The 14,688-nt window shown below is 38.2% G+C and overlaps 1 protein-coding gene and 3 non-coding genes across 6 annotated transcripts; 3 read left to right on the top strand and 1 right to left on the bottom strand.

Moving 5' to 3' along the window:
* The first annotated feature begins 1,603 nt into the window (after positions 1 to 1,603).
* LOC148096899 (U5 spliceosomal RNA) lies at positions 1,604 to 1,718 on the top strand. The gene has a single exon (XR_015717059.1). It is a non-coding gene; the product is annotated as a U5 spliceosomal RNA (small nuclear RNA).
* Positions 1,719 to 2,253: 535 nt separating this feature from the next.
* Positions 2,254 to 2,366, top strand: LOC118453871 (U5 spliceosomal RNA). The gene has a single exon (XR_004843475.2). It is a non-coding gene; the product is annotated as a U5 spliceosomal RNA (small nuclear RNA).
* A 1,941-nt stretch (positions 2,367 to 4,307) lies between these two features.
* On the top strand, positions 4,308 to 4,421 carry LOC118453874 (U5 spliceosomal RNA). The gene has a single exon (XR_004843478.2). It is a non-coding gene; the product is annotated as a U5 spliceosomal RNA (small nuclear RNA).
* Positions 4,422 to 8,056: 3,635 nt separating this feature from the next.
* Positions 8,057 to 14,647, bottom strand: stac3 (SH3 and cysteine rich domain 3). 3 transcript variants are annotated; one of them, XM_006785434.3, is made up of 13 exons: positions 14,366 to 14,647; positions 13,664 to 13,704; positions 13,109 to 13,187; positions 12,530 to 12,686; positions 12,324 to 12,421; positions 12,130 to 12,190; positions 10,240 to 10,337; positions 9,969 to 10,038; positions 9,828 to 9,877; positions 9,616 to 9,698; positions 9,441 to 9,492; positions 9,216 to 9,353; positions 8,057 to 8,668 (listed from the first exon to the last, which is right to left on the bottom strand). In XM_006785434.3, the coding sequence occupies exons 2-13, from the start codon at positions 13,669 to 13,671 to the stop codon at positions 8,561 to 8,563; spliced, it is 1,002 nt and encodes a 333-aa protein (XP_006785497.1). In that variant the 5' UTR covers positions 13,672 to 13,704; positions 14,366 to 14,647; the 3' UTR covers positions 8,057 to 8,560. The 3 variants fall into 3 exon arrangements, with proteins under 3 accessions (XP_006785497.1, XP_087690175.1, XP_087690174.1); XM_087834049.1 differs by having other exon boundaries at positions 14,448 to 14,647; XM_087834048.1 differs by lacking the exon at positions 14,366 to 14,647 and adding an exon at positions 13,846 to 14,072.
* Between the last annotated feature and the right edge of the window lie 41 nt (positions 14,648 to 14,688).

Genomic DNA, 14,688 nt, shown 5'->3' with positions numbered 1-14,688 from the left:
GAGAAGACAAGCAGTGTTTTGTGCAAGATTTTCTAACTTGAGCAATAGCCAGCAAGCCAGTGTAAACAGATCAGTCTAAAAATCCACGACATCAATATCAAACTGACTCTGAACTGGTGTACTTTTTAAGGTTGATCCATGCTTGATCATCCAGGCAAGGAAACTTACTGAGATTTCCATTTTGAGGTTGCGAGTCTTTAGCTAGCAGTCCTATACCTCAGAGTCACACAAGTCAGTTATGTATGCCCCTGAATTGCCAGAGATACAAGCTTTGTGAGCTTAGTTTGGTCAGACAACACAACAAAACCATACTTTCTTGAGCTGGCTATTGATGAATGACTCAAAACAAACCATTCAGAGAACAAAGAAACAAAAATATCACTGCTTTTAAATGCCTACCCGCAAAATCATTTGTCATGCTCAGAGGCTTGTTAGTCACGTGTGGCAACCAATTCAAAAAGACAACCATCCCAGACTGACCTCTTGATAAACATTACCACATGGCTTTAACCAAATAGTGAGAGGTGGATTAATATCAAAGCGATTAATATCAGCTTTTTAATTAGTGTCTATATTTTAAAGGACTAAAATTGTGTCATATCTTTCGATACAAAAACAGCATGAAGAATGTTTCTCACCCATCAAAATAACAAAATACTTCCTTCCTCCAAAGTTTTGTCTGTTTTCCACAAATTGACCACTGCAAACATGTGTGAAATCCACAAAAACAAGCAATGTGACAGCCAACCCTGGTCTACACTATCAGTCCAATCGTGCTAGTATCAGTCTGATACTATAACAGTGTTGGTATCTATAGTATGCCCCTCAAAATGTATTTTATATATACAACTTACTTAACCATCAACACAAAAAGGTTATTATGTCCAGACACTTTTCATATTTAATTTCTGAGGTGGCCTATATTTAGTTTCATTTCCAATAAAATTAAAATTGAACACAATTCAGTGCATGTGCACGCATTGATCGGACACCGATTCCAGCATTGGTTTTAAAATTCTCAAGATTTGGATTGATTCCCTCCAGCTCTACTTGCTGAGTGTTAGACATTTGCATCCATAAGAAAATGATAAATACAACAGGGACTGGAATATTGGATAAATAGGTCATTTTAAATGAAAATCCTTATATTTTTTAAATTCCTCATTAGTTATTTGTCAGACCCAAATAAATATAGAAATCTACTTTACACTATTCAGAGACTGTTGATTCACGCTTTTATTCAAGAATCACGTCATGTTTTAATTCTTAATTTTTTTTAATTTTTTTTAAAAGCTGCCTACTTATCTGGGGTACAGCTCCATAGAGCTCCATTCATTTTGCACCAGTGAGAGACAGCTCTGTCCTATTTAACAAGTCTCCCAAATTTCCCACAATGCCATGCGCGCAGTTTTAGAATAAGTAGTTCACATTTATCTGTCACGCACAACAGCTTTGTGGTGCATATGTTAGTGATGTTTGTAGTAAAACTTTACCTTTTTTCATCAAATAAAATGTCGGGTTTTTGAGTTGTTTTTTTGCATAAACCGTAAGTGATCATACCAGTGGGAGAAATGGGGTCATTCTCTTAGCCATATACTCACCAGCACTCTTGTTTCTCTTCAGATCGTATAAATCTTTCGCCTTTTACTAAAGATTTCCGTGGAGAGGAACAACAAGAGTTTTACTTAATTTTTTTGATGCCCTGCATTTGTGGGGCTTGTTTTCCATGTTAAAAGAAGTAAATTTAATGTTTGAAACTTGTTGCGTTATACCCAATATAAACTAAGTGTAAGGCCTTCTGTCGAGTTCCTTTTTATGCCCACCTCATTTATATACCAATCCTCCAATATGGACTTTATTAAAACTCAGCAGTAGTTTCATGATGGACTAAGATAATCATGGAAATTCGTGTTACACCATTCAGAGACTGCTGATTCTTTTATTCAAGAGTCACGTCACGTTTTAAAGGAAAACCCAGATAAATTTTCACCGTTGAGGCGTCTAACAAAACGCAGGAGACGGGTCTCCCTATTCCCACAATGCCATGCGCGCAAAGCAGTTAGTGTAAGTAGTTCACATGTATCTTGTCTTCCACAACACCTATGTGGCGCTTGTGGTGGTGATATTTGGAGTAAAAGTTTATCTTCGCGTATCAACGATAAAGTCAACTTTTTATTCTTTTTTTTGCGTAAACCGTAAGTGATCATACCAGTGGGAGAAATGGGGTCATTCTCTTAGCCATGTACTCGTCAGCGCTCTTGTTTCTCTTCAGATCGTATAAATCTTTCGCCTTTTACTAAAGATTTCCGTGGAGAGGAACAACAAGAGTTTTACTCAATTTTTTGATGCCCTGCGTTTGTGGGGCTTGTTTTCCGTGTAAAAAAGCAAATTCGGCATAAGCGACGTTTTTATATCATTTGGACGAAGGTCATTCCCAAAAACGACCACGTCATACGGGAAGTTACAACAACGGCAGCTCTCCTCTAATTATAAAACTTTAAACTTTCACGATAGAGTCAGACAAACATAGAACTCAATATTACAGCATTCGGAGACCGTTGGTTATTTTATTCAAGAGTCCCATCATGTTTTAAAATGAAGAAGCGTTTAAAAGACACAGGGGGCGGGGGCTCCATATTCCCACAATGCCATGCACGCAGAGCAGCTTTAAGTGTTTCACATTTATTTGTCACCCCCAATAACTTTGTAGTGCATGTATTATGGATATTTGTAGTAAAGGTTTATCTTTGCGTATCAAAGATAAACTCAGATTTTTTTTGGAGTAAACTTTAAGTGATCATACCATTGCGCGAAATGGCGTCATTCTCTTAGCCGTGGTTTTGTTGGCAGTTTTATTTATTTTCAGATTGCATAGATCTTTTGCGTATTACTAAACATTTCTGTGCAGTGGAACAGTAACAGTCTGAATTAATTTAACGATGCCTTACATTAGTGGGGTTTTCTTATAATGTTAAAGGAGAGAGTCATAGTTATAATGTTAAGTAGTCACTGTGTCAGCTGTAATGTATTATGCCACATCATTGCTTTACTTAGTGTTTATCCTAGTTGTCATAGGGGTGCTATGACAACTAGGATAAACACTAAGTAAAGCAATGATGTGGCATAATGCACGCACTACACAGTTTTGCAAGTATGCGTCTGTCAGAGCCGACACAAAGCCCTCCAGCTCCGTGTCTACGGTAGCGCAAAGTCTACAGTGACTGTAGACAGTTACGTCTTTTCATTGGCCTGGGGTCTACGGTGAACATAGGCACTGTAGACCCTGGCCCAATAGAAGCGCTGAATCCCACTGTAGACTACCAATCTTCTGTCGACGGAAGTTGCGTCACCAAAATAACAACATGTAGCGGGACAAACGATGTGAGGTATATGAAGTAGTAAGTGTATCGTATATTTAATGTCATTCTAGGCAGATTTACTGCATTTCCATTTACAACACATTTACCCTTGTATGGCTATTGTCAGTATATGCTGCTCATTGTAAACTTTCTTTAAGTGACATTCATTTAACATTCACAATGATATTGTTGATGGTAACGTATTATTCCAGCATATCTGACAGGCACTTTTGACTGTACACAGTTGATTTTGTAAAGCCCCTTGCATTGCGTTCATAATCAAGTTCACTGATTGACTGTCCTGCAGTGCTGTTTTCATGTATTCCTGTTTCATCCACTTTAATAAAGTGCCATGTGTTACAGTAACAGTGAGTTGTGGAATCACTTAAAGAATCCCTAAATTGGGCTTTAATCTGCCTTCAGCATCACAATAGTCCCAAGGGCACTGACAAAACATACAAGTACAAATAATTAAATCAGTTGGTCACCCCCAGAAACGCCCCTGTGATACAGGAAGTTATGTCAACGGCAGCTCTTCTCTATTTATAAAACCGTACTTAGTTTGAAACTCAGCGGTAGTTTCATAATAGACTCAGATAAACATATAAATCAATGTTACACCATTCAGAGACTATATTCTTTTATTCAAGAGTCACCTCGTGTTTTAAAGGAAAAACAAGACATTTGGTCATCGTTGAGACGCTTAACAAAACACAGGGGGCGGTGTCTCCATATTCCCACAATGCCACGCGCGCAAAGCAGCTTTAGAATAAGTATTTCACATTTATCTGTCGCCCTCAATAACTTTCTGGTGCATGTATTAGGGATATGTATAGTAAAGGTTTATCTTTGCGCATCAAAGATAAACTCAGAAGTTTGTTTGAGTAAACCGTAAGTGATTATACCAGTGGGAGAAATGGGGTCATTCACGTAGCCGTAACCTCTTCAGCACTCTTGTTTCTCTTCAGATCGTATAAATCTTTCGCCTTTTACTAAAGATTTCCGTGGAGAGGAACAACAAGAGTTTCACTCAATTTTTTGATGTCCTGCGTTTGTGGGGCTTCTTCTATATGTTAAAAGTAACAATCTGTCTCTTTATCCTAACGTTCCTAAGACTAAAAGCGAAATATTGCGACCAACGAACCAAATTCAAAGTTTATTTGTCGCGCACACCTCACATTACGACATGTGGTGAAACGCTTATTACTGTGCAATGCCCGATTATTAAACGACGGTTGAGTTTACAGATTTACAGATTATGATAAAATGTAATGATTAGAAATAAGAAATTCTAATAATAAATTGTATTTATAAAGCGCCTGTCAAGACACCCAAGGACACTGTGCAATAGGATAAAACACATAATAGAACAATGACACAATGAAGAACAATAAAACAAAAGCACAAGATAAAATTAACAGTAAAAAAGAATGTGCAATTAGCGATTTAAGAGATAAATTATAATCAGTGTGCAAATAACAGGGTGCGTGCGGTGACCGTGTTTATGAGAGTCCAGTCCTACACCTGGTTCAGGGCCCAAATAGCCTGGGGGAAGAAGCTCCTCTTCATTCTCTTTGGTTTGGCCTTAAGGGAGCAGAAGCGCTTCCCAGACCTCAACAGTGAGAAAAGTCCATTGTTGGGATGGGAGAGGTCCATCATAATCTTCCTGGTTTTGTTCTAGCACCGCTTGGTGTAGATGGACAGCAGGTCAGTAAGATCTGATCGGCCGAGCGCACCACTCTTTGCAGATCTCGTCTGTCCTGCTTGGTGCTGTTTCCAAACCAGGTGCAAATGTTTCCTGTCAGGATGCTCTCGATGGAAGTTCTTAAGCACCCTCAGTGGCAGATGGAAGTCTCCAAACCTTCTGAGGAAGTAGAGAGGCTCGTGAGATTTCTTAAACAGGGTGTTAATGTGAAAGGACCATGACAGGTCCTGAGTTATGTGTACACCTAGGTACCGGAAAACTGTCCACTCTCTGCACTCCCAATATGAACACACACAAAATAAAAGAATGATGTGGCACAATGCAATCACTGCACAGCTTTGCTAGTATCTGCTTACGATATTTTCTAACTATCGCCTCACAGTGGATGTTAGAGCTTTAAAAAAAATTTAACCTGTGGACATCACATTTTGGGTTGTCTAGACCACAATACTAAATTTTACACACATAGGTGTAAACATGTTCCCACGGGGGGAAAAGTTTTAAGTAGCAGTTTTGGAATGAAATGTTTCGTGTTCCATGTTCAGAAGTCTTTTACTGTTTCTTTTTTCACCTTTGTAACAGACATACATCTTCCTGCAACTGTTAGCGGCGCTTCAAATAAGCCATATTGCTGAAAGGGGCACAGTTGTTGTTTCTCATTTTGTTTTTGTACTCAGGAAAAATGCCGCTGTGTTCAGACACCAAATAAAGAGTTTTGCACTTTTGGGACTGTCCTCATATGTGGATATCATTTTTCTCAGAAACTACATCAGGTGAAAGATAATTATTTGTTTTTCCATTCATCGGGTCCCAATCAGCGCAAATAGCAACGAGAAATTAAAAACGCATGCCATGAAAGAGTTCGGGTCTTAGGAGGTTAACGCTGAAGAGAAAAAACAAACTATCCGCTTCTTTCTCTATCCGTCCGCTGGTCGGCAGCAGTGCGCATAGAAGCGGGTTTCCAACAAACAATAAAATCCGAAGAAAGGGGACGGCAAACGGAACTAAATGGCTGCTCGCTTATAAGCACAAGTTAACGAGAGTACGTTTATTTTAATCTGTTTGTAGATTAAATGTAAACAGTGCTCGATGTAAAAGAGCGCGGGCGTCTACACGCGGACCTTTATTCCTGCTGTTGAGAAGTTTGAATCCCTCAGCCGAGGACAGTCATGGTTCCTACTGATACTGTAAAAGCTGAAGTTTTTAATGACTGTGTCAGTTCTGCTGATTTCACACACAGCACGCGGGGCAGCGGAATAATGAGAGCGCCATCTGGAAAGATTTTACTAGAACTAATGTTGATGCAGGGTTTGTAAGAGGACTGTGAGCAGAGGTGAAGGATTCACAGTGTTGTGCAAAACGTGACTTCCGGTGTTTGTTTTTACGTCTCATATGGCTGCTTACATTGGTAGATAGGCTGTACTCAAGCGGGGATTTACGAAGGTATCATCTATAAAGTAAGGAAATTACCTGTTGCGCAAATATCATTATTGTATCTAGATTATAAAATATCTTTATAGACCTAGTATGTTATATTTGCGATTTCTGCTGCCGTATTGGCTGTATCTCTCCTAAAAACAGACATGTTTAATGTCAAAGAGACTTTTTAGCTGGGTAAATAAAGGATATGTAAAAGTCACGTTGCCACAAACTTGCAGTTTCTACCTTGTGACAATAGTGTTGTTTGCTATATCATATATCACATGATATAATTCATGAGCCATATGTTTGAGAAATTATACACCAACAAGTCACAACAGTTTAAATACAGTCAGTCTTTTTGCCAATTACAGAAATCACTTTTCTGATGATGCTTTGCATAGACCTTTTCCATATCCATTTGTTGAGAACAAATGATTATGCAAACTCACACCTCACTACATGCTCCACACATGCATTCACTTCAGGAACAAAGTCTCAAGAGAACTACACCAGAGTGTAAACGAAAAGGAAAGCGGACCCTGGGAGCACCGAAGGCAGTTTTGTGAGTTGCACACTAATAATTGGAAGAGAAAATTCTCAGCTGACTCCTACCTGTCTTGGATTGTCAGGGGGTGGATATGGTATACACAAGCTTATCAGTGCATTGCTCAGTATGAAGGTTCCTCAAAGAGTTCACACTCCTATAGAAGTCTTGCAACAGCTGCAGGACATTTGTTGAATAGTGGCAGAGCATGGCTCCACGCAGATTTACTGTTGAGCTCTTCATCCCTAATAATGGATGCATCAGAATAGTGACAGGTGCTACTGAAGGGTGTCATGTTGTGGTTAGTGTAGACAGTGCTGCGAGGCAAATTACCAATACTGACAAACTGACAAGCTAAACTCAGAGATACAGGAGCAGAGTGTGCACAGATGGATCTTTGTGGGTGTGTCTTAGCATCAGCTGATTTAACAGAGGCTATAGTAAAAATCATGGAGCAAACTGAGGAAGTAACACATTCAGGATGCCAAGATGACCCATCTCTTTCGTCTGTGATTATGTGCACCATGGCCCTCAGCGCTGCACTGACCAAACTTACAGTAAACAAGGGTGTGAGAGGTCTGTAGGAGACTTAGAAGTTAATAGATCTGCTTCAGATCCACCTGCTTCTTCATATAGCTTAAACTGTAATGTTAGGTCATATTAAGAGCACTTCTTTATCTGGATTTGGTAATCCCATAAAAGTCTTTATCTGTAAAAATATTTATTTTTATATGTAAAAGTTAGGCTTTCTGTCTTGAAGTGTAACGCTCTCTTTAACCTATGTGCCACCAAAAAGCTTCCTTTTAGTAATTGTGATTAAATGATATGATGCAGTAAATATAAATAAAAATAATAATATTTTCACTCAGGAAAAAAGTTTCTTATAAAAAAGTTTGATTGATGGATTTTTAATGGCGCATGACTTCAGGGAAGAGTCATTGCTGCCGACTACCCCTTGTTTTCAGAAATGGTCACTTCACGGCAAACTAATACAGAATACAAGCCATAGAAAAAATAAATATACCATTTATTCTCAGATGAGGTTTTATTTTCTACAAGAAAGCATCACAGACAGTTTTTAAGAGCATTTTTGGTTTAATTCTTTAGGCACTACAAGCATTACGCCCACTTAATTGTATTAAATGGTGCAAACACACTAAACAATTTAATGTATAGCACTGATGTTTTCTTACACAGATTTTTTCTTACCTTGGTTAAGGTTTTCAGAGTCATACATGTGAAATTATTTACAAATCCAATCAAAGAAAACTTTGCTCCTTTCAAACTTTAAATCAAACTTTAAATTAAATCAAACGCTTGCGTAACTATGCCGTTCACAGCAAAGCCAATAAATCAGCTAAATGTCTCTTCATTGCAGGCATTAGTGAAAATGACTTTTAAACCATTATGTCAAAGGCACAGCTATATTTAACTTTTCTATTAGTAGCAAATGTAGAAAATCAGGACCTCCAGTTCTCGCTAATACTTTTCGTTATGATGCAATGGATTTTCCATTGCATATCAGGTTGATTAAGTCACAGTGATCTCCTGCAGCAGATCGGCAGGGAAGTAGCCCAGCTTGCGTCCAGTGCTGACCTTCAAGTAGCCGCCTTTCTCATCTCCTTTCTTCACCACAATCTGAAACACAGAGTGACAACAGGTTAAGCAACCTTTTTATTATAAAGACAAAGAACTTTGATTTACAATTTGGGTCATAATTTATAAAAGACACATCTTTGTACAAAAACACAGTGGATTTCAAATCAAAGAATAGAAATGTAATGAAGTGCAGACTTTTGACTTTAATTCAAGTGGTTTTACACACTTTTTTGCAGAAAAGAAAATGCACTATCTTATGTGCGCGCGCACACACAAACACACACACACACACACACACACACACACACATACCTGTCTGTGAAGGTTCTCAGTCATCTAGGTCATCGTAGTCTAAGGAGCTTCGAAAGGAAAGCGTTCCAGATTTTAAGCCCTATGGGAGTGTCCCCAAGAGGGTCACAGACCCCCATTGATCCTAAAATCTGGGACTCCATACCAATTGCTCTTAGAACTGAAGAAGCTTCTCAGATGAGAGGTGAAACATCTTCAAGGAAACTTAAAGATCCCAGATGCTTTTCTTTCCAAGCTCCTTAAACCACACACACACACACACACACACTGGAGTTACCTGGTCTTTCTTGAGTGTAATTTGTCCCATCTCTCTGTTCCCCACAAAGGAGCGCGTCACCTTGTAAACTCTTTCTGATGCTCGGACTTTTATGAGGTAGTTGGCGGGGAAGTAGCCGGACTTCTCTCCCATCTTTCCCTGACAACACAGAGCAGAATTTGTGTACTCATCATCAATAGCACAAACTGAAACAGCATTTGTAAACCTCTAAGAACTTTAACTCACTCTCCACCACTCTTCATTGGAGTCATCCAACACTGTGATCCGATCACCAGGGCTAGTAAACACATTCTCAGTAAGTGCTTTTGTCACTGGCTTTATATTAACTGAAAGTTGATTAAATTTAGCAAAATAGAAATAATTATTCATTAGTGTTCAGATTTGATTGTGATTTTCTTACTGAAAGTCAAGGTCATCTTTCTCAATGGCCTTGAAGCGGTAGAGAGCCAGGTAATAGTGGGACTGGGAGAAAGTGCCTTTAGTCTAGGGACAAAAAAAGCATGGATGCTAGTTTATATGACAAATGTTATTAAGTTTAAATTAAAAAAAACATGCACGTATGGTGCTACTTAGCAACAAAGCGTTACATGTATGCAATAATCGACTTCTTACCTTGTCGTCTGCTTTGTCTCCTCCTTTCTCTTTTTTATCATCAGGCTTCCCTGTTTGAGTATCAGACATCACACAATCATATCTTTTATGGCTAACTTGCATATTTTACACCACAGACATAAGCTCTTGCTTTAACTCTACCTTCTCCTCCCTCCTCATTCTCTTTGGGCTGTTGGTTTTCCTCTTCCTCCTCTTCCATCATCATCATCATCTAGAGGACACAGCAGTGTTAAAACAGCACTGATCTCATATTTTATATATAAAACATGAAATCTGTTCTTAAAATGATTTCAAACACTGCATTTTCTTGATTACATAAATTGTATTTATTTTGTTTGCAGTGAGTCAATCCCTGCAAACTGTTGAAATTCATAGATTTTATGTTTTGATTAAGATTATTATAAACGCTTACATTTTTCTTATCATTTTCATTCTTCTTACGCTCCTTATTTGCCATGATGACGCCAACCCGCAGGGTGTCAAAAACTGGGTCGTTCCGGTTTGGGTTGTCTGGTTAAGGACAGGAATAAACACAAAATCAACATGGAGTATAAGAATTGCTACACTACACTACACTAGATTGACTAGTCTATGTTCTCAAGATCCCAAAGAGTTAATCTAAAAAGGAAAACTACATTTACTCATTCAGATATTTCTAAACATCTGCAGATTCCAAGATCATCAGTTCAAACAATTGTACATAAGTTATTCAAATGTGTCACCAGATTGCCGAGATCTGGAAGAAGACTCGAATGTCACCTGCAGAAGAGTGAAGGAACCCAGGAACCACTAAGATTCAAGCCTGCCATGAACTTGAAACTGTTGAAATACCAGTGTCACTGTCCACAGTGTAGTAACTTTTACATCACTCTGGACGGAGTGGGTGTTAACCAAGAAAGAAACCTCTGCTCCAAAAACAGCACTTTCAAGCTTGGTCAAGATATTTTTGGAGGAGTAAAGGTGAAGCTTTCAGACCTAAGGACACTGTACCAACTGTTAAGCATGGTGGTAGTAGCATCATGCTTTGGGGCTGTTTTGCTGCCCGTGGTACTGTTATAGTGTATAAAGCGGACGGAATAATGAACAAGGAGGACTACCTACAAATTCTTCAAATTCACCTCAAATCAACAGCTGGTTGAAACCTGGGCACAGCTGTGTATTCCAACAGAACAATGACCCCAAACATGCATCAAAGCTGGTTTTGGAATGGATAAAGCTGGCTAACATTGAGTTTCTGCAATGGTCTTTAACTTCAAACCTAAAAATTTGTGGACTATGCTGGTTGGATAGCAGGAAGCCAACAAATTTATACTAATTCTGCCAAGATGAATGGTCAAGTATATCATTATGTCAGAAACTCGTTGATGGCTACCATTTTTTCTTGTCGGGGTATACCTTGCTGAGAGACACTGAACCAATTTTTAGTGGGGTTGTATGTATATATTTGAGACCACATATATACTTTTGACCCCTGTATAGATTATAGATTATAAACTTGTGCACCCAATTATTGTTTTTTTTTTTTCAAGTCACTAAGGGTGTATACTGTACAATGATTTCTCCCTGGAACAAGAACAAATCAAAGAATTAAAATGCTAAAATTACCGTGACCTTCATGATAAATTTTTCCTCTGTCAGTGCGCCCCAGGGTGGCTGTGGCTACAATGTAGCTTGCCATCACCAGTGTGTGAATGTGTGTGTGAATGGGTGGATGACTGGTTGTGTAAAAGTGCTTTAGGGTCCTTAGGGACTAGTAAAGCGCTATACAAATGTAGGCCATTTACCATTTCTTATTAAATCACTGATATTTAGCATTTGGAGCCACTTCACAGAAGACCAGGGGAAATAACAAAGTGAACGTAACTGAATGTGAATTATGGAAGGAAAATAACCAAACAAGTGTTTGCTGTTTCACTTTACTTGTTTTTTTTTTATTTTATTTTAGTGTTAACTAACTGTATGACACACTGGAATAAAAGGATCAGTGTTATGGTGACACAACACATTCTGCTGTTTTTCTAAGAAATATTATTTCCCAACACAAAGGTCAGAATGTTGCTTGAACGTCTGCTTTACACTGTCCTTTAAAAATGTTTTTCTTTTTAAATTTTGCTGTCATTAAATTAATCATTTCGAGCATATTTAAGTTTAAAAATCTTTAAATGCAGCTTGTTAAATAAAGAGCTAAAGAGAAAATGCAGACACTGTCCTTAGTTTCCTTTGTGATAGCAGCCTTGAATTTAAGGTTAAGAAATTTATATACACAAGAGATATATTGCCATTCCAGATTCAGTGGACTCACTTGGGTCTGGTTGGTCACTGCTGTAAAGGGGGGAGCTGTAGGCCCTTCTGAATCCAGGCGGCTACAGGAAAGAAGAAAAAAAGTTTTTTAAAAATGTTTTAAAAAATATATTTCTCTCACTCTCAAGGGCAGTAAAAGGAAACTGCAGATGTTACAAATATAGTTTCATATTCAGTGCACATCAGCAAACTCACAATTTTGCCAAAACACCTCTGAAACTCAACATACGACTGACATGAGTGGTGGATGTTGGTCTTACAGTTTTTGCATCTCAGGCAAAATTTGTTGTTCACTGAAAGATGAGGAACCAAAATTAACAGTCTCAATCTTTAGAACAAACACCTATGGGATTATATGATGATTGATTATTTATATCATTAATATAAAAAACAGCACTTACAGACTATCATGCGAGCGCAGACGTCACAAAACTTGGGCTTCTTGCAGTAGTGGTCCTTGAATTTGTGGGGTTTGTCATTGACCCGGACGACAGGCTCTGAAGGAGGTTCTGGTTCCTTCTCCTCCACCTCCACTTCCTCCTCATATATAAAATAGACCTGCAGACCCAAGGGACATATCTCAGACAAAAAAAACCCAACAACAAACATGTGATAGAGTTGTTATATACGTTGTTATTAAAGTTTTTAAATGTTAAACATACTGAGCTGCCAGTGTCAATGTCACACAGTATTATGAAGTATTACATTAGTGTCTTGCCTTGTTGGTTTATCAGCTGGTACCTGATCTCTGTCTTACATTTAGCTTTTCAGGACCTAGTGAATAACATTTCAGTGACTAATCCAGATCAGCCAGCAGTGCTCATTTTTTTTCCCATAAGGTTGTATAAGACAGGGACACTTAAGCTCATATTGTTTCCAGCTGATGCTGCACTGCAACCATGTCCCAGTTGGTGGCTATTTTAAACAGCCCAAGAATTGCACTGCTAATGGCGGGGGGTTGACATGGTGCTGTCACTCACAGTGTCTCCGTCCTCCCTCACTACATTGTCAGGAGCTGGGGGGTTGTCATGGATATCCACAGAGTTTTTGTCATCGTCCCTAACACACACACACACACACGCACACAAAGAAAAAACACACTCAGCCATAAGTGAGGTTAACTGGTGCGGCTATAGATAGTTATTTTGTTTATTCTCAACATTATGATCACTTTTAATTCTAAAGGAACATGTAAGCATATAAAGTGAGGAACAAGGTTTTGCCTATAAACAATCTTTAAAAAAAAAAGGACACACAATTTAAAGTGAAACTACCATTCCACCTTAAAATAGTAGAATCATGGCAATTTAATATAAGACTCAATTTGTTTAAGGATATCCTTGACGCACATTCTTTCAAGTGGACATAGAGCTGTTTTAGACATAATGCTCTAGAATATTTTTACGGCATGGGCTACTGCAGTATTTAGTAAACAGGAAATGGAATTAAGACTTAAATGGTAAACAAGTGCTACAACTAAGCCAATAAAATGAGTATCAAGAGGCGAGTATATTGATTTTAAGAATTATACTTACGGCTCCATGGTTTGATGTAGACAGCGTTAGTTCACCTCCACCTAGAAAGTAATGAGTTAGGTGTTGTTTTTTTTCTCCCAAAAGATTATGAGACAATTTAATAAAAGTTATATCATGAGAGAATGTATTCCTAATTATTTGTTTACTCAAAACTTTGAAATACTTAGCCCATATCCACTTACTATTATGTCAAATTGTTTTCAAAGGAAGTGCTACTGAAAAGTCAAACACATATTTCTGAACTTCTTAGAGGGAAGTTGAAAGAAATATCAGAAAATAAGCCTGTATTTGGTTTTGATTAAAAATGTATTTAAAAAGTATCAAATATGGTAATACAATAGAAAATATATTCCTGAGTCTGTGTGAACGCTACATGCACTTGCATATCCATGCAGTGTTAGAATGTGCTCGTCTTCTATACTATTCTAGGGTTGTGAAATTTAATCTCATCACAGCTAAATTTGGCTGCCTCTGTCAGCCTGGAAAAAAGCAACACAAAATTAAAAAATGTTATGGAAATAAAAAAAAATCTGAGTTTGTAAAGTGACAGAGATAATCTCAGAGTTGGGGTTGTTTAGCTCGAGTTTTAAAACTAATGGAACTTCACTCAAATTAATTCAAATAAACTGAGTGATTATAACACAGGTCATGCACAAACATTTTTTCATTAAAAACATTCTTTAAACTACAGCAATGGCCTACCTTTTGTCTAAATTTGTACAGATCGCACTGAAGAAATCATAAATCCGTTGTGCTGGCAAAATCTCAGTGAATGGGTTTTCACCTGCTGGCAATGATCAGAGTCCTGTATGGTCAGTATGTTACAAAGCAGCTTCACTTCAGGCCCTCGGGATGCTGGGCTGTCACAAAGTCTGGTCCCTCTGTGTTCTTTAGATATTTTCCAAAGTGACTTTAGGTTGTAGTTTGAGTGTATATCTGGAGTTGTGCATCTATGATTTTGGGTGTGTGCTTGTGTGCATGCCAGGCTTAGCGGTCCTATGTCAAGCTGACACTTTGCAACAGCT

This window comes from Neolamprologus brichardi, chromosome 20 (genome assembly GCF_056152115.1).
Source record: "Neolamprologus brichardi isolate AB-2024 chromosome 20, ASM5615211v1, whole genome shotgun sequence".
NCBI lineage: Eukaryota > Metazoa > Chordata > Actinopteri > Cichliformes > Cichlidae > Neolamprologus > Neolamprologus brichardi.
This window is presented reverse-complemented; position numbering and strand designations above follow the sequence as displayed.